We start from the raw sequence: 20,112 nt of genomic DNA, 5'->3' as shown, positions 1-20,112 counted from the left end.
AAACAGAGAATAGGGTAGAAAAGCAAGGAGCTGGTATCTGGTATCTGGTATCTGGTATTGGGAACGGGAAGACTGCCTCAGACATATTTTCTCACAACGCTACCACTGTGACCCATTTCCATAAAAGCATGTCTCTCTCCTTTTCAAAACCAAAGGGTTTGGAAACTAGTCACAACATTGCACAAGTTTAAATGTTTATATACTGTATACCAACCACAGGAGGGTGCCAAATACTCACAAAGTCGAGGACAGAAGTGGAAACATCATAGTCGGACCACCACAGATTTTGACTGACTACTCTCATCCCAAATGATCGCAATAAACTAACGCACAGGTGCTTGTTTGTTTCTGATTTTGATTTAGTTTTAATGCAGGGACACCATGATTGTGCGGAACGTGCTTCTTAGTAATGTCCTCTGCTAATGACATCTCTCCCTCGGAATTCCATTATGACATCAATTTAGCAACTGAAATGGCTCGTGTTAAAATATTCTAATGCACTCAGAGTCAGATTAAAAAGCTCAAAGTGTGCTAAAAACCCACAATGACCAAACCATTGAGATACAAGGTTTTTGCACAATGTCAGCAATGTGATTCTGCGTACGTTGGGATCTTAATTAGCATAATTAACAGATTAAGCACAACTGGTGACCTCTGCTTTCTCATCCTAATTTAGTCAAGTGTTTCCTTTTTAACTTATCTGTACAACTCACTTCAAACCCATGTAGAGGCCTCCAAAGTAAAGTTTGGCATATTTTTAAACCAGCATTGTCAAAACTAATCTGAGAAGTGCCAGTGTAGGTGCAGGTTTATGTTTTAGCCCAGCACTGAGTCACCGGATTCTACTTCAAGGTCATGATTAGTCCATTAGTTGAATCAGTTATAGTACTGCTGAGCTAAAACAAAAACCTGGACCCACACCGACCCTTTCTGGATAAGGCAGGACACCCCTGTTTTAAGGGAAACAGCACCTGAGACCTTAGAATTATAAGGTTCCAACTGACCATTTTTGACAAAAATGTCATAAATATGTTGTTTATAGGACAATTCAATAGATAATAGATTCTGATATTGTAGATTCAGTATACTTTTAGGATGTCTGTCATTTTGATCGAGAAGAACTGCCCTGCATTTCAGTTTTGCTGTGTTCGGATGTGAAAGCTTTGAAGCTCATTATCCCAAAACTCAGAACCTTATAATTCCAAGGTCATGACGTTACATCATAGCTTTGCCTCCCTGTAGTGTGAGCCGTGTTGGTTGGAGACGGAGAAACCAACCTTCTGTCCCATGGGGCCGGTCTCTCCTCGCGCCCCCTTCCCTGGGGGGCCCTGCTCCCCCCGCTCCCCCTGCAGGGAGAAGAGAGAAGTGCATGGAGATTTGAGCAGAGATTTACAGTACAGTTACATTACAGTGGAGAAACGCAGTGACAGCAGAGATATGTGGTAAGACTGGAGACATTAGTACAGTGGTCTCAAACTCAGTGCCATGGAGGGCCGTGTGTGTGTGCTGGTCTCAAACTCAGTGCCATGGAGGGCCCTGTGTGTGTGCTTGTTTATTCCAGCCTCAGATCTTGATTATATAATTAGTTCAATTTCAAAAAGGATTAGGGCAGTATAGGTTATGTGATTTAATGCAGTTAAATGCAGCATATGGCTGAATGAGTCATTGGAATGGATTAAGGCAGCATTCATTGTATAGGATGAAAGCACTGCAGAGACAGGAGTGTGGCGTGTGGAGCAGTTTGGGTGCACATAGCTTAACTTCTCCAGGACATAAGACCTGTCTCAGATGCCTTACAAAAGCAAAGTTGGACCTGTGTCAGGGGTTGGACTTCATTATTTTCGGCAATGAGGCTTAGACCCAAAATGGAGCACTTTCATTTGAATTATAATTAATTTAATCCTTAATTATTGTCTTTTAAATTTTTCCTTTTTGTGTCTTCTGTGTCTTCGGGCCTCTCTGTATGAAGTTTGCATGTTCTCCCCGTGTCTGCGTGAGTTCCCTCCGGGTACTCCGGTTTCCTCCCCCAGTCCAAAGACATGCAGGATAGGCTGATTGGAGAGTCTAAATTGCCCGTAGGTGTGAGTGTGTGAGTGAATGGTGTGTGTGCCCTGGGATGGACTGGTGACCTGTCCAGGGTGTATTCCTGCCTTTCGCCCAATGTATGCTGGGATAGGCTCCAGCCCCCCTGCGACCCTGTTCAGGATATGCGGGTTAGGATAATGAATGAATGTATTTCTTTCCTGTTTTTACCTCCTTGTACAGCACATTGTGTTGCAGATCTGTATGAAATGTGCAACACAAATAAAGCTCTGCTTTTGCCATCTCCTGTAGCTCCACAGATTTCCCAAGGGGGTTCTGTACTGACCCCCCGCCCCCGCCCCCCAGCTCTGCTGTCTGCCGATAGTATCCCTGGGGTGTGGGATCCCACGCCTGCCCACCCCTCCGTCTGACCACACAGAGCCCCTGCACTGACGGCTCGTTCTGCACTGCTGGCTTTCCAAACCAGCCTGGATTAGGGCCTCACCACAGGCATTCACACTGTCAGCGCCCCCTACAGGCAGAAACCCATCACATCCATTCGCACTGTCAGCGCCCCCTACAGGCAAAAACCCCCATCACATCACCACATTACATTACAGGCATTGATACGGTCAGCGCCCCCTACAGGCAAAACCCTATCACATCATCACATTATATTATAGGCATTTGGCAGATGCTCTTATCCAGAGCAATGTACACCAAAGACAAAAATAAAAAGGCAAAAGCAGGTACAACTGCACTAAAAATGGAATAGAGTGCTCAGTGTGAGAAGTGACCACACAGATAAAAACATAGATCCTATAGATTAATAGTAGATTGATGAGAACAAGCAAACAAAAACAAACCGGCAAATATAACACTAGCAATAGTAAATCAAGTATAGACAGTGTGATAACTCATCACCTCCTACTGCTCCACCCACAGTTCCCAGACCTGATTTTCCCCTTGAGAGCCCCCATCTGTGATTCTGATACAGCCCATCTCTCAGTCCCACTCAGAGGGTTGGGGAACCCACAGGGCTGTGGGTTCGAAAGCCCAGAGCGGGGGAACTTCAGCAAGCGTAATTATGTTACATCGTCTAAACCCTGAGTTAGCAACTAAATGTAAACGAACAAGCAAGGCCATCCAATACGCTGGTTTACCCAAAGCCAAGCCTGCTGAGACCCACATAGTGCATCTCCCTGTAAGTTTGGGGTTTTTCCTCCGCGGTCTAAACAGATCCATGTTGTTTTCCTAAACGCCATGTTTTCAGGATTAGTTTGGGGACTTCATAACTGATGTTTTTCTATTACAGTACATATCATATCTGCCTCGTTCATTTGTGGCCTTGTGCTGCTGGAAAAGCCAAGGGCTACAGCATGCAGTGGAGCTCCGCCCCCTCTGCAGCAATTTCCCTGCCCACTCCTGCCCCTCGTCCAATCCATGGCCAGATACACCAGCCCCCGCCTCAACTTTTATAGACTGACAGATGCACATCCAAATTTACCAGAAATGTTATTCAATACATGCACAGTGTTGCGGTACACTGTAAACCCCCCAAAAATAACAAGTATTTTAGGCTTATATTGAGAAGTAAAATCTTATTTATTTAACTTTCTTGCTAAATGAGAGGAAAATATTGGCAATGAGGGAAGACAGTTTGACTTATTCTAAATTCCAATGGAATAAGAAAATTTCTGCTGTCAAGCAAACATGAATTTAAAACAAGCTCAGATCCCAAATCTTATTACAATGCTAAAACATTTGTTAAGAGTCACTTTTTGCAGTGTACAATGCCAGTCTGAGACTCTGAGACTAAATTGTGGCCCTTTGGCCAGAGCAGCACCTCTGAACAGCCACAGTGGGGCCGCTCGGTGGCCCTTGAGGGCCCCCCTGGATATCCACACAAATACAATTACAGAGGCATTTGAATATGCAGGGGCAGGTCACTTGGAGATTGCAGATTTTCTTCCAAGCAGATGGACTCATCGGCTGAGGAAAGCGTTTGCATGGACTATTGGATAATGCACAGATTACCATCCAGATCTGTTTTACATCATATGCCCCCATTTTAAAAGCATTCGCATTCTTGGTTATTTGATTAGATTTTAGAAATTTAAATGGTGTCCAACTTTCCGCAAGTTTCTGCGAACACTGAATGCTGATAACTATTCTTTACTTTATAAACTTACAGAACATTGATGATAACAGCTTTGTCTTTTTTTAACTTATAGCAGGGGTACACAACAAGGACCTATCCATTTAAAGATTTTCTGCCAACTTCTGCTCTTAGTTATTGAATTAGTTCAATCATATCTTGATCTGACACCTGTATAAGCACTAGCTACAGCCACAGACTGCAAATGTGTCCTAAAGACTTTACTGCGCTCAAGTACAGGAGTGAACCAGCAGTTTGTAGTGTTGCCAGAAAACTGGTTGGAACAAAACCAGCATGCAGACCAGCCCTCCAGGACCAGAGGGGGCATCCATGACTTAGTATTGATGACAACTGTACTATGGTATTGATCGTATGTTGATGGTTACTGTTCTACAGTACTGATGGTGTGTTGATTGGGATTGCTCTACAGTAGATCTACATACCTTGGTTCCAGGTAGCCCAGGTAGACCGGGATCTCCTTGAGGTCCCAAGTATCCTGGCTCCCCCTGAAAACAAGCAGGCAGAATCACTCACAAGAGACTCACATAGACACACTCACATGCATGCACTCATACACACTCAAATGTACACACTTGCACGCATTCACATACTTACATGAACACACACATGCAATGCAATCACATAGATACATGCACATGGACACACACTCACAAAGAACATTCATACACACACTCCCATGCACACACACACACACACACACACACACACACACAGTGTTCAATAGTGTTTTTTTTCTTTTCCTTTTTCTTTTCGTCCCTGAAACGCAAAGTGCACATGCCACAACATATTTTCTTGGCACAGAAGTACCCTTTACTTCAAGGTGTTTCATATGTTAAAGTGGTTAATGATTAGGTTTAATCGATTTAGCAAGATTATACGTTCAGTATGTCACCCAGCTAATTCATTCCCGGTTTTTAATATCCCACAGCTGGAAGATTAACTTGATTGCATTTCCATAATGGGGTTAGTAAACCGGTCCCAAGTTCTTCCCGTTTAACTGAATTATCCTTTAGTACTCTTATTCCCACTGGAAAGATGCACTCAATGCCAATTCTACTGTAAGCGGTGCCGCAGTCATACTATATTGATTGAAAATCAACGGCACTTGAACTCCACATTCTTTGCTGATTATAAGCAATCACGTCTGCTTATGTTTGACAGGTATAACAGCTGTAGAAGATTGCTGGCAGTTTCTCCCAGGCCATTTCATTAGCATGTAATAGCACAGGACCGCTACACTGTACCAATATTCCCTTTTATATACAGCCTGTCAACTGTTAGATATTCAGGCAGTAAGTGTGGCAGCTTATTGGTTGAAAGTTAAAAGGACCCTTTGGTCAACAGGATCATCGTTAAAAGCACACGCACAAAAAAAGTTTAAATCAATAATCAATTAAACTGTATGTTTCTCTTAACACTAATACCTCAGCTTGTATACATACAGCAATCCAAAACATTTTCTTCAGCATTGATTAGCTTCAATGGAATACTCAAACAGAGAGAACAAATGTATTAAAGAACAGGGGAAAACTCCAAAAAAAGTTCAGGCCCTTTTCCCAGAGAGCTGTCACACGCATTAGGACAGACACTTTGCTCTGTAATTACCATTTATCTTGGACTGTCATGTTTTAATTTAAAGGCTGACTGCACAGACACCATTACAGAAAGGGTCTCAGACAACCCAAGTGTCTTTCGAAGTCAGTCCGTTAAGGCCATGTACCATCAGCACACTGCAGAACGCAGTAATGGGGAACTCAACCGACAAAACTACCTTATTCTGGCAGAGATACATGATACATGAGATCAAACAGGTTCCAACTGTCATTATATCTGTCATCTCTCTAAAAGATAGCAAACTGGTTTGGTAAAAGAAATGTGAGTGACGTGTACAGAGTTATGGAATCTTAATAGCTTTGTTCACGCAGGAAATATCAGTGTTATGGCATATCCAAATTTTATCCAATTCTTTTGTCACCCATTACAGATAATGGGAGGCAAATTCATGGCTCTGTAAATGCTCGCTGTGTAGAAATGCATCCAGAAAATGTTAAAATCTGTGAGTACCCAATACAGGAATTGAGCTGTAGGGAGAGCATGCAAGCATCACATTAGTGCTGCATCACAACACATGAAAACAGCCAGAATGAAGACTGGGATTAGAACTGGGAAAGCGTTTTCATAAACCTGGCAGTTTACAAGTGCAAACAGAGGTAGGTAAACAATCCTAGGGTGCATCAAACCCATCTCATGCCAATCACACCTAAACTAGTGCAAACGGCATTAACACTGGGACTTTGCTTATTTATATTTCACATGGAGGCACAAAGACTTCATTTTTTGATGTTATTTTGAAAATACACACACAGATGCACATCACCACCCACAGAATTGATGGTGTGTTGAAGGGTTAGAATGGGGGTGGGGCTGGTGGTGTGATGTCACAATGCTAGTTACCTTAATTCCAGGAAGTCCAGGCAGTCCAGGAAGTCCTGGCTCTCCCTACAGGAAAAGTTTGTGCCGTTACAGTCCAGTTCTACTGTACCCGGTACCCTACTGTAGAGTGTGCAGAACTCTTCCAAAGCAAAAACTTAAATCGAGAAACCTAATGGACCAGATCGTCTTCCTGAAACCAATCATTTTCGACAAGACTCAGGCTTTCCTGCACTCAAAGAAAACATCAATCACTCAAAATGTTTTGTTGTTGTTGGGGGTAGTCCTTTGATGCATTCTGTAGACAGGGAAATGTTTTTACTGAGGAGTAAGACGATCAACAAATGCACAGACCAAAATCCAAGTTGAACTACAAGTCCCAGAAATGGTGTTAGGTTGCATAAGCAACTGGTGGGACCTGCTATAAAATATACAATTTGTTCTGTAATTATATGGTAATCAACCAGTTCCTTAATAACAGCATTTTCTAATTTCAGCATTGTATGGAACCTGAGAGAAATACCGACAGAAGTCTCAGTGTGTGCTACTGATGGTATGATTAACACCATAGAGTAAAAGAGAGGGGGAGAGAGAAAAAGAGAGCATGCTTTCTGTACCCTCATCCTTGTGTGATCAGCCACAACGACTTCTCAAAAACCCCATTCTCGAAACACCAAGTGGCCAGCACCAATCGAGTGTGTAGTCACCCAGCAAACATTCACTCACACTGCCAAGACAACTATAAAAAAGTCTCCAAACATTGCTACAAGAACATGGGAAATGTTTTGAGAGCATCATGTACTGACCTGTAACATCAGTCAATAGTGGAAAATCAAACAAAGGAGAACAAGTATTCAGAGAAAAGTAGAGTGCCATGTAGAATGCCATGTTAGTTTGTTAGGTCTTGGAACTAGCATAACAATCACAAGCAGTTTCATGCACATTTGTGCGTGTGTGTGTGTGTGTGTGTGTGTCCGAGTGTGTGTGTGTGTGTGTGTGTGTGTGTCTATTCAATCTAATAGCAGACCACTTGAGTAGCAAATATGGCAAAGTGTGGATTTTTTTTGCCTCTTCCACAAGTCTGATTCATCCTGTTTTTCCACAAAATTGCGAAACACGCTGTACAACAGAGAGGGATGCTGCAATGTTGCCTAATATGTCCTAAAATTCGACACAAAGGGCCCGTTTCACAGACACAAATTAAGCTTAGTCCTGGACTAAACCGAGTTTCATATGGAGGATCTACATTTTAATTGAGTTTAGTCAGTTATTTATGTCAGTTGAATTGGCCCATTCTGGCTCAGCTGAGTCTGGGCTTTAATTCTGGGGAGTGTTCCTAAAGTGGAACTCTACTGAGTTTGCATGTGGGAGGACAGGGGGGCTGTTTCATCAGCGCGCAGGTGCAGTTCTACGGTGTAGCAGTACCTTGCGTCCCTCTTTCCCAGGTAGTCCTGGCTCGCCCTGTGAGAGAGTGCATAAGGAGAGAGAGAGGGAGAGAATGAAAGAGGGAAAGAGCACACAAAACAAAAGGAGAGGGAGGAAGAGATGAAGGAACAGATGGAGTGAGTAAAAGAGACAGAGAGCAGGAGAGAATGGTGGATATAAAGAGAGAACGATTGGAAAGTGCACATTAGCAAATACATTTTTTTAAAAGGGATAATTTAACATATGCTATCATTTGGACACGCCAATCTGTCAGAGAGAGGAACATTTTCTGAAATAACGGAACAGGACCCACCTTGATCCCTGCAGCTGACGAACCTGCATCTCCCTGGAAGAGAGGGAAGACGAGAGCGTTTCAGCATCAACATGACAGCTGACACACATTTAAACAGCTGCGTCTGTAACCCCCACTGAGACCCAGGTCTCTCCACTCTTACAGTTCTGTAATAACCAGACCTGGATTCACATTTTAGTACAAGTTTTGGATTCAAATACTTTTCTGTGGTCAATTGACCTCGGTGTATTTGAGCCTGCAAGGAAGAGCAGGCGAGCAGGGTTTTTAGTTTCGGGATCATTTCATTTCTTTGAATGCACCAGGCAAGCTTGTCAAAAGCAGAAAAGTATTTGAATTCAAAACAAATACTATTTGGACCCAGGTCTGTTACTAACACATCAAAGCAATTTCAGTTAATTTGCTGGTGGCTAATGTAGCCCGCAGGCCTGTATGGCAATGCATGATTAGAATTAGCATTAGCACTGCCCAGGGAGGGGGGCTTGGCAGTTAAGGACTGCCCCATCCCATCAGGCAAGACCAATTCTGCTGGTCAATCCAACCAGACGAGTACATAAACGATTCAAATATTTTTTATACGCTTTTACTGCGCTTGTCTGGTGTACTGGAACCAATGAAATGCTCTCAAAATGTGCAAACATTTAGTCCTCTTGGTTGGCTCAATTGCACCAGGCAAGATTAATCGAGCACAGAAAAGTATTTGAATCCAAAACAATTGTATATATCTGAATCCGATATATGTGGCCTGTCAACACCTGTAAGGCAGCATGCAATTTGGAGGAGCAAGCCACGTTGCTGCCAATTTTGTAACACTGACGAAACATTCCAGTAACATTGAGAGAACATTTTGTGCGCTCATCTGCGCTCTCCCTAATCAGCATATATAAAAATAACGAAATAACACAAGCGAATCTGTAATATTCAAATATTCACCTCCGAGGAGCTGGTAACTGCTGTGCCTCCGTGATATAATGCGCACAAAACCATCTACCGCAGATTGAGAATGGGCCAGAGGGTGACTGGGCGGAGATTCTGTGCTGAGGAGAATGGAAGAATGCCTGCGCCCTCGCCTTTATGAGAACCATTAATTATAATTTTGGCGGCACTAAAACTGCATTGCCGGTCACATCTGGATACCGGATTTTTTTACGCCCTCGTTTACATTTTTATATGCATGTTCTCACAAAATTATCACTTGCTAGTTACACGAATAATACGCTCCCACGCTGGCAGCCAGCAGACTGTGGGAGTAGAGTGGTAAGGAGCTTCTTCACTCAGAGCAAATGTATCAAATCCAGCGCAGTGTCAACGTTGCCAGACTGGTGGATTATTACTTAAAATGTGTGGGGAAATTTACGGTTTACATTAATGTTACGATTAATATTTGGGGCAGAAAATGCCTGGCATCTGGCAAGCAACACTGCACACACACACCCAAATTAGAGCGCTTTAATTAATAAGATAGCTGCGAATGATCGGATTGGGAATCCATAACGCGAGAACAGATAACGATAGAGGTTGTTCTGCAATGCCAATAATAGTTTTAAACACCGGCCGTGGTAGAAATGATTAAACGGGGTCGACATAATTCCAAACGAGCCAACTGATCGCGCATACGGTAATAGGAAAAATCCATGTGGCGCGCGACTGGAATGCTACTTGTATTTATTTTGGTAACCAAGCGACGTTCTCTGTTAACTAGGGCAGCATAGTGGGTGAAATTCACATCACACTGACAAAAGTCTCAGCATATAAATCTATCGACAAGTGATTATACTGTTCACTCTTCCCGGAGTCTAACATGCCTGGGGGGATAATGTTTTAAACCACAAGGTTGCTGGTTCACATCGCAGGCCAAGCGCTGATGCGGCACAGTTAAGCACGGCACTAAATTATGAATCGCCCAGCTTTAGGAAGTGTACAGCCTACAGCGATGATGTGTTAAAAAAAACTGTTCCGCATAATAAGGCCATCTCTTAAGTTGATAAATAATGTAAAAAGCTGAGCAGCTGTTTCTGGGGGAACTGTAGTTATGGAGATGTACAAACCCCACTGCCAACGCTGATGGTTGAGCTGGGACAGGGCCAGATGGACTTCTGCACTCAAGAACTCAAGTACAGCACTGTTTTTAAATGGCCCACATTTTCACAGCCCAAAAAACACAGGCTTTTATTTGTTGTGGGAATTTGTGTAGTTCTTTATTCTTTTTTTTGTCGTTGCATTAAAATTCTGAAACTGAATTAAGCTCATTTGGACTGGCTTCGTTTGAGTCACACATAATTTCACACCCCCTTAAATATTTACACTTCACACACAAAATTACTCACACACTGGAGGGGCCCAGTGCCATGCGTGAACTCTGGATGGTGAATCCAATTGAAATTATGACAACGCCAGAAAGAAAACGAGCATGAATGCTGTCAATTTAATACGAGGATTGAGGAAGATGGTGGTTTGGCATGTGTGGTTGCTTATACAGAATATATTTTATACCCTGAGGCAACCCTCAAACACAAATAACTACTCTGGAGTGACTGTACAGTGGTTCATAATTAATTATATTGCCAGGTATATTCTTTCTGCCGTTGTTTTGTCAAGAGTTACACTATGCTACACAAATAAAGTTTATTATTATTATTATTATTATTATTATTATTATTATTATTATGACAGTTTATAGACCTGCATCTGAAATACAGTATCAGCCTGAATTTTAAAAGATGCTGTGCTACAGTGTGGTGACTGACACTGTGAAAAATGTTTTGAATTTTAGTTGGTCCAAAACTGACTATTCCCTGTAATCAATATTAATTCTGATATATTCAAATTGTGTGCAAATTGGAAAGTGATATGAGATGCTCTGATTTGGGATGATTACCAATGAGTGTGGGTTACAAAGGCACAAAATAAAAAATACTTTTGAATACACCCATGACATACAGTAGTCTGCTGCATGTTGGCAAAAGTGCAATTCATATGCAACCAGAATGACTTTGAACCTCTCTGAGACTAAAACAAAACCTCTGCCGCCATCAACTTCCAGACCTGGATAAAAAGCTCTGGATCCACAATGTTCACAAAATGGCAGACCTTACCTTCTCTCCCAACTCTCCTTTAGAGCCATCTTCTCCCATGTCTCCCTGCAGGAGGAACACAAATAGCACATCAGACCGCCTCTACCTCCAGGAGAGCAGCCTGGAGGACCACACTTCTCTCCAACACTCGCTTCCTAGAGATCTAACATCCTGTAGGTTTTCACACCAACCCTAACAAAGCACACCTCATTTAACAGCTAGAGATCTTATCAAGCTGCTAATTAGTGGAATCAGGTGTGTGAAATTAAGGTTGAAATAAAAACAAACAGGATGGTAGATCTCCAGGAACAAGGTTTGGCTGCCCTGCTCCAGCTGTTGAATGAGGTGTGCTTTGTTAGGTTTAGAGTGAATACATACAGGACAGTAGATCTCCAGGAACAGGGTTGGGCAGCCCCCGATAGGCAGGATAAGGGTAGGTCTTGAACACTGTGATATACTTTCGGATCATTTTATCTGTGTCTCCAGATGCACACCTCTATCATCATTGCAGCTACTGTATGTGGTAATGTTGCAACAACGTTACTGGGAGGTTGTGAAGTTCTCGTTGGCATTTCCGCTGTGCATGTGCACTTTATAATGTGTTACTTTCACACCAATATGGAATGTCCACCGGCATTGACAAAGGGTAGAGGTAATTAGGGGGAAAGTTAATTATATTAAAGTATCTGTGTAATGTTTTGCTCTTCAGCTGCTTCTCCCTGGAGGCCGGACTCCTCTCAAAAATGATGCGAAACGGTTTCCACATGCTATTTATAAACCTCTGTGCTGCTAGATGTTGGAGATGCAATATAAATGTATGCATAAAGCAGATGCCTTCTTAATGCAATAGCTGTTGCTTACGGTTCTGTCACCAGAGGGAGGTAGGCTGACTCTCTGTAAATGTGCGTAGACCTGTACACAGTTATTGATGCACCCTTGACACGTTGAAGAAAAGGTTGTTCACGTTGTTCAATTGAGTTATAAACCTCCATTGCTTTCAATTACCAGTAGAGATTGCTATATCAGCATTAGAATGTTGAGTAAGAACATTCTAATCACATGTTTGTGACCTCACACCTTAAGGGGTTAATCTTCTTAGTGCTCAAAGAGCCAAAAGTATGTGTACGGAGGGCTGCATTTGAGCTCCTCTCTGCCAATCAAACAACCCTGTTGTATCGCAGAAGCATCGAGCTGTAGCATATGCCCCAAGCCAGGGTCTGTGAATTCCCCCAATGAGCCTGCTTTTGAAATTAGGAGGGGGACTCCGAAAGAGTCTGGTTTCACTGATACCTGCATGGCATCGCATGTTGTGGTGGGGACCCAACCTTCTCCACTCAGGAGCAAGTAAAGGTCTTTTGTTTCTCCAGTTCCTTGTTCAGTACGGTAAAACTGTTATTTCAGGATTACCGTCTGCTGCACAAAATCTATTTTCCTGTTAAGCCAGAGCTTGATTTGATGAACTTAATTAAGGTTTCACCTTCTCGCCTGGTTCTCCCATTTCACCCTGAGAGAGAGAGAGAGAGAGAGAGAGAGAGAGAGAGAGAGAGAGAGAGAGAGGAGGTGTAATTTTAAACAGTACTTGTGATAAAAAATAAATAATGAAATTACAGTCATATGGGATCAATTTTTACTTATGACTAAATTCATATTAAATTAGAATTGGAGCTTCTCACATTTCTAGTTTTCCAATAAAAAAAGAAGAGAAAAGCCTATGGGACTCGACCCTGAATAATTCAGTAGATTTAAATAAACACTTTCCCACCCAGACAAAATGAACAACACAAAGTTAGATGACGTGCAGGCAAGTCAAGAGCCTTCTTGATTATTAACTTTTGCCTGAATGTGACAAAATATTAAAATAACACTGAATAAGTAGCCGATCAGATTAACTCACAAGCCTCCAATACTGCAAACCACAACCGACCACCAAAAATAGGATTGAGTTCACATTTTGCTCCATAATGAAGCCAGGAAGGCATATGGTCCGATAGATCTGCAGAAACCTGATTTTAGGAACCACTGGTGGAGAGAGAACTTTTCTTTCATCAGACTAGATTCCAAAATTCCACTGGAAATTCAAAATATTGCCACAGTCTTAACCAGAGCGGTCTGCAAGATAAATCGTGCCTAAAATAAGAACTGAGTGGCCACAATAATGAAACAGACCTCGGTGCTATCGGTTTAAACTAATGATAAATGACACTGCTCATAATTCACACAGATTTCTATAAATTGACATTCTTCAAATTTTTTTTTACCACTTTCTCTTTAAAAATGAGCAAGGTTCACGAGTACAAATCCCTATCTGCGATCAGTCATTCATTTTCTCTTGTTCCCTGAGCTTTCCTTATCTTCATCCGCTTATCCGTGAATAGAGATCAAACCGATAACCGCTTCCATTGTAGGATATTTTTTACATTTTGCTTTACAAATGAAAGGCAGTGTAACCCCTTCAGGGGAATGTTGGAGGGGTTTAAATTAAGGTTGAAAAGTAATCCATTAGCCAGTGCAAAAATAGTCTGGTTACTTAACACAGATCCTAGGGGGCCATAAAAAATTATCTTTTTTTGGCAGGGCGCTAAAGGAAACTGCACATTTCCACCTGGGCCCCAGAGAGAGGGTTCTAGAGTGAGAGTGAAGCATCAGTCAGGCCTAAACCTGAAGTGTTGAGCCCTGAGACAGGTAACAGTCACCTCTGGTGTGTGTGTGTGGGTGTGTGTTACCGCTTCTGTCCATTTGGAATAGCATGGAGCAAGTACTGCACGCACTGTCCTCCGAATCAGTACGGCTGTACGATATATCAAATCACAGTATTTTTAAGTGATTTGGTCTATCGTAAAACAATTTTAATAAGAATAAACGCCACTGTGGAGCGTTTAGGCGACTTTAATGTAGTAGTAAACAATGTGAAACGCTTTTGGGGGAAAAACAACACTGATATCCATTGGGTATTGATAAAAAAGCCGAACAGTACTGAACAGTGGAACAAAGCCTTAGCAGGATGAGCCACCGAGCATCTCTACAGATACCGTTTTAAAGACTTCTACTCACCTTCAGTCCATCGACACCGGGTAGTCCTGGGGGGCCTATCAATCCCTGGAATCAAAAAGCATCAGTTACAACGTTCATACTGTTGGTGGGATTCAACGTTCAGAGCATAGCGGCTTCGCCACCGAGCTTTCCTAGTATTCCAACCAAGCACTGAGCCAGCCGCCATTTTAAAACGACACAGCCCGCACAGATGGAAATCTACCCCGAGAAGGACCTTCCCTCATGCCTTGCAAAAGCAGGTTTTAAAAAGGTGATTAAGTGGCAGTTTGGCAGGTCTCTGCTACTTTCACACCAGGGGTTTGGGACCTCAACCAACTTTCCTCCATTTCATCTCCCCCTTCTCCATCAAGTTATTTATTTGCCCACCATTTTACTCACCATACAGGTGCTTTCCACCATAATGAAGGTCCCTTATGGATACAGTGTGTATTAACTGGTTTCATGTTATTACTTTTTAATGACTGTTTGAGAGAATATTTCAGCCCTCAGAAGCCTTCCGCAATAGCCTGCTGACTGATGAACACATTTTGTCTGAAATGAAGTCCTTTAGTACAGAATAGTTTTAAACAGCAGCGTACAGCATGATGGATTCTGCTTGGCTTTCTGTCAACTCTAACGGCCCCTTAAAGAATGTTTTTTTTGTCTGGAGCCCCACTAATTATTTCTCCTTTTTCACCATTTTCCCCAAAAAGCCATAAAAAGGATCCCTCTGTGTGACATCGACCTGTGAAAATGTTCTGACAGTTTATTAATGATTATCCAACATTAACATACAGTAAGAGTCATTCATCTTCATTACTAGACACTGATCTCGCTATATCATTGAGATTTATTTTTCAAAATTGAGTGAAATTGGCCATCATTTTTCTCATAATTTGTTGGCAATTGACCTCCTTTCTAGCACACATCAAATAAAAGTTTATATGACCTCTCCAAAACTCTTAAAAAGTCAACCAGTTCAGGCGGTGTGTGATGCTTAAATCATGCTTAAAGCATTGCCATTAAACGAGCACTCATATTATATATAATATCTTTGGGGCCATTACTCTCAATGAAGAGTGCATGGAGGCGAAGCAGGATGGGGAGATTGAGGAACAGGCTCTTGAGGCAGATCAAAGGCACATTCACACTAAGAACCATAACTATAACCATGACGATGTGACCAACCACACTGATGAACGATAACGTTCTGTAAATAGTCTCTCGACCGTTTCATCTGCCATTTTGAATGTGATGCCCTGTGAGTTCAGATGGATATTGATTGGCAGTCAGCATTTTATTGTTCATGCAGCTGTAAAAAAAAGAAAAAGAAAACAAAAAATGCTCTGGAAGTGATCCGCAGATATTGTTTGTCACAGTCTTTGTTGTTATAGCTGTGGAGTCCAGTTGAGTTAGAATTTTTAAAACAACATATTTATAGTGATTGTTATAGTTATCTTTATAGTGATTGTTATAGAGATTGTTCTTGTTGTGGACGAGCCTGAGGCATTAAGGGTATGAACGATGAGAGTAACTGTAAACCAAGGGAAGGGGGGAGGATATCTGTTGCGTCTCACAGACAGTGAGTGGATTGACCTATGACCCCAGACTCACAGGAAACAGATAACAGCCAGACAGGAAGTGTCTGATTGGATTCACTAATACAACCCAGCTTGCTACCGGATCTCAGCCCGGAGAACAGCTGCTGATCACATCATGAACAAAGAGCCTGTGTCACATCCTCTGTGTGTATGTGTTTGTGTGCATGTACACGTGTGCATATGTGTGTGCATGTGTGTTTATGCATCTGCATGTGTGTGTGTTCGCAGGGGTGTCTGTATGTGCATGTGTGTGTGCTGTTTCTGTGCTTAATTGATCTTGCCTGGTGCAACTGAGCCAACCAAGAGGACCATAAGGGAGGGGAGTATCTCATAGGTTCCAATACACCAGATAAGCTCAGTAAAGGTTTTTGAATCAAAAACAATTTCATATTTTACCCAGGTCTGGTGTGTGTGTGTGTGTGTGTGTGTGTGTGTCTGTGTGCGATTCTACATGTGGTCACTGTGGGTGTCTGCTCCTCAAAAATCCCAAGAACTACCTTGAAAATCTAATTTTCCATGGAAAGATGAAGATGGGGTCACATGGGGGTGCTGTGATTGTCCAGCTGCAGATGGGGGTTAGGATGGGATGCGCATATTCTCGATGACACCCTATATCCTACGGAAGTACCTGGATTTCACATTCAGCACTGACACCTGCCACGGACTGAGACTAAGCTCCGGCCCATAGGCACAAAATGGAGTCCTGCTGGAGCAATCAGGAAGTGATCGCTGTGCACTCCTTCACAACCTCCAGCCTGACAGTGAACAGGTTAGCGCAGCATAATGCTAACGCACTCGCGCCGGCAGACGGCAAAATTAACAAACCATACCTTAATTCCTAGGGGTCCTTCTGGTCCCTGTAAAAAAGGAGAAAAGATGAAAATAATTGTATTACTGTACCTTCAGCAGAGCTGGCTATATTAAACCCATTCCTTTCCATTCTAGCTAATCAGCACAAATCCAACGGGATGCTGGCGTCAACTAGGGGAAATAATCCACCTTTCCCCCTCAGGAGAAACTGTCAAACCGGCAGACATAACGGAAAGCTTACTTAAAACAGCCCAACGCAAAACTAAATGGCTTACTGGTTTCCGAAACGTGGATTTAGCAGATTGGTTAGCAGATGGTAATTCATAGAGCTGGTCGGTGCGAATAGGGGCTTTTTGCTCCATTGCCTCTCTTGCCTGCAGAATGGCCAAAACATTGCTAATTCACTAGGCCACCCAATACATTTTGCTGGGTCATCTCTAGTGAGATTTATGCAATGGGTAACTGGTAGTAGCTGGTATTGTTCCCTGGTGTGCGATGGCATTTGATGGGCAATCAACAACAGGCTGCAGGACTGCAGTGTCTCGCCAAGAAAGAAAATGACAGGCTTTGAATGAATCAGAGCATTGGATAAGTGCACATCGCTGCTTTCACTCTCGACTCAATGAGCTCAATCACCTCATTGCCTCTCGAAGACGGTCAAGAAGTGATACGGTCCTTCAACGACAATCAACGGCACGCCAATGCTTAACTGTCAACTGTCAGAGATCCGTTAAACTGATGCCTGAAGTGTTCTGTCATTTTGACAGGGTAGTTCTTTAATACTGCAAACTTATGCATATAAACATATGCGGAATAATATGTGTATTTTGCTGCTCAATGATATGCCATTATCTAATATGTGCTGTTGTTACTGATGTGCTTTGTACATTATGCACACATGTAAATGGAGAAATATTGTATAATGGTGTGCTGGGAGGCTGAGTTTCTTGTGTGTTGTGTTGACAGATGGTCTCTTCTCTCCAGCACCAGAGACACCATGCCTGGGGATTAAGAGGGAACAAGAGGGGGGCACAGATCCGGGATGTCTCGTTCAGGGACCGGGCTGGAGAGGCGGTGAGGAACCTGGGTCTGAACCCTGGGTCCGGCCCAGGAGCGACGGGGGAGACCCCAAAAACAAAAAGGGCCACGCTCTGACCGGGGCCACATTTCATGTTTCATGTGTGGTCTTCAACATGCAGCGCTGTCATCACCGGATGTCGGGGGGGGGGGGGGGACACGCACTGTGTTGTTATGGGCAACCAACATGGAGGGGGATTCTCAGCGGTCGGTTCAGGAACTGGAAGATGCCATTTGGCACGTCTTATCTGTTTGGGTGAGATCTGGCAGTGGGGGTCTCCCATTCTTCAGATCAGGTGCCAGGCATTTATCATGAGGGGAGGGGTGGGGGGGTGTGGGGGGGACTGCTAAAGTGCCAGAACATACAGTATAATGCAAAAGTCTTTGGAGCAAAAATCCATAGAGCAATGATGCTTTAAAAAAAAAAAGAAATGCAAGGTTTCTTAATATCAAAAAGTTACATGAGCAGTAAATGGTTACAAACTAAATTAAATGAATATTTGTTGTGACCACCCATCACCTTTAAAACGGCATCAAGTCTCTTATGAAGCGGCAGGGCAGTGTACCTAAGAAAACTGTCTGGTAGGTTGTTCCAAACATATTGGAGAACTTGCCTCAATTATTTGGCTGTCTCGCTTGTTGCTGGCTCTCCAGGTAATCCCAGACAGCCTCATTTTTATTGGACAAGTGCTCTATTACATAATATGTTACTTTAGTTAACAAAATAAAAAATAATTGAAATTCATATAGAAATCTCAAATTTGACCTTTTCTTTTCCTGTAACACTAATGGAGAAGAAAATCTAGACTTATCAAGACTTTTGCACAATACTGCATATATACACAGTGTTTAAATTACAACCTAATTGATGCAGCCGCCATATTGGATTTTATCAAAAGGTTAAACAAATTCACAGGCCACAAAGCTTGCCCAATCTTCACCAAATTAGGCTGAGATGATCTTTGGACCAAGCCTCACCATGGATCAGATGGTTTTTTGATTTTCAAAAACTTTTACAGTCAATCAAAATTGGCGGTAAAGCCACCAAACAGGAAGTGAGGGCATATCTCATGGATGTGGAAAAAAATACATGATCTTCGGACCAAGCATCATGAAAGCTATCAGATGGATTTTTGATTTTCAAAAACATTCATCCATTGCAGCCAAATCAAAGACAAACAACCTAAACAGGACATGAGCTCATATATCAGTTACACCCAATCTTTGGTCAATTGACATAAAACTTGCCATCAGTGCTTACAGCCACATTTTTAACATGATCCGATCAAGTTGCCATGGTGACCCTGCCCTGCAGGACTGCTTGGCCCCCTTCAACCCTGCTTTCAGGTTTAATTCCATCTGATTTTCCTCTTGGATTTTATAGGATTTTATAGGCAATCGCTCACCAGTTAGAATGAGAGATAGCCCAGGCCAGAACTCTGTGCAGATGGAGAAAGTTGGAACTGCATTTCCTGTAATCTGATTAGCCAAACCCAGATGTCACATCATTTCCGACTGTATTACAGCTGCTTTGCCCATACAACAAAATACTCATAGTAAAATGTAAAAAATAAATGCACTTCGCTCCTTCTTACAAATTCCTTCTCTCTTTTCAGGTAAACTTTATGACACAATACATTGAGGCCTGTCTCTCCGCTTAAATTGTTCAATTTTATCACAGCAATCAGCTTCAACTCCAACTGGTCACCCAGAAACGGGCTGCGACTGCAAAGACATTCCAAAACCACGAGGATGAGCCAGAACGGCTGTCTCCTTCAGATGTGCCTGTGATACAGGTCAGGAGATTTTCATTTTCTCATCCAAACTAATTTCACACGGCACAGATGAAAGTGAAATCTGTGAATAAAATCATTTTTCAATTATTCTTTCCTGAAAGAATAGTCTCCAGCCGAGACCAGTTTTAAAAATTAGTCATTGTTTTTTTATTTGTTTTTTCATTATTATTTTTTAATCCCATTGTTGCTCGACAAACACGATTTAGAGATAAAGAAATCACTCAAGTGGAGAACTTATCATTGGCACAAAGTGCACAGAGTACGTTTGGTCTGTGTGTCTCGCGGCGGGTGGTGACAGGGAGTCGTAAAGCTTGGCTCCGATACTGGATGAAAACCACAGGTCCTCTTTTACCCCGAC

The 20,112-nt window shown here is 42.5% G+C and overlaps 1 protein-coding gene across 1 annotated transcript in view; it reads right to left on the bottom strand.

The window, feature by feature from the left end:
- LOC133131552 (collagen alpha-1(XXV) chain-like) overlaps positions 1–20,112 on the bottom strand; it is a 65,125-nt gene that overhangs the window by 27,213 nt on the left and 17,800 nt on the right. Inside the window, exons 7-15 of the mRNA XM_061246927.1 lie at positions 16,902–16,928; positions 14,492–14,536; positions 12,918–12,944; positions 11,462–11,506; positions 8,370–8,402; positions 8,057–8,092; positions 6,656–6,700; positions 4,624–4,686; positions 1,278–1,346 (exon numbers count right to left, since the gene is read on the bottom strand). Of these exons, the coding sequence (XP_061102911.1) occupies positions 1,278–1,346; positions 4,624–4,686; positions 6,656–6,700; positions 8,057–8,092; positions 8,370–8,402; positions 11,462–11,506; positions 12,918–12,944; positions 14,492–14,536; positions 16,902–16,928 (390 nt within the window). The remainder of the gene's footprint in view (positions 1–1,277; positions 1,347–4,623; positions 4,687–6,655; positions 6,701–8,056; positions 8,093–8,369; positions 8,403–11,461; positions 11,507–12,917; positions 12,945–14,491; positions 14,537–16,901; positions 16,929–20,112) is intronic.

The sequence above is a fragment of the Conger conger genome, chromosome 6, assembly GCF_963514075.1.
Source record: "Conger conger chromosome 6, fConCon1.1, whole genome shotgun sequence".
NCBI classification, from domain to species: domain Eukaryota; kingdom Metazoa; phylum Chordata; class Actinopteri; order Anguilliformes; family Congridae; genus Conger; species Conger conger.
This window is presented reverse-complemented; position numbering and strand designations above follow the sequence as displayed.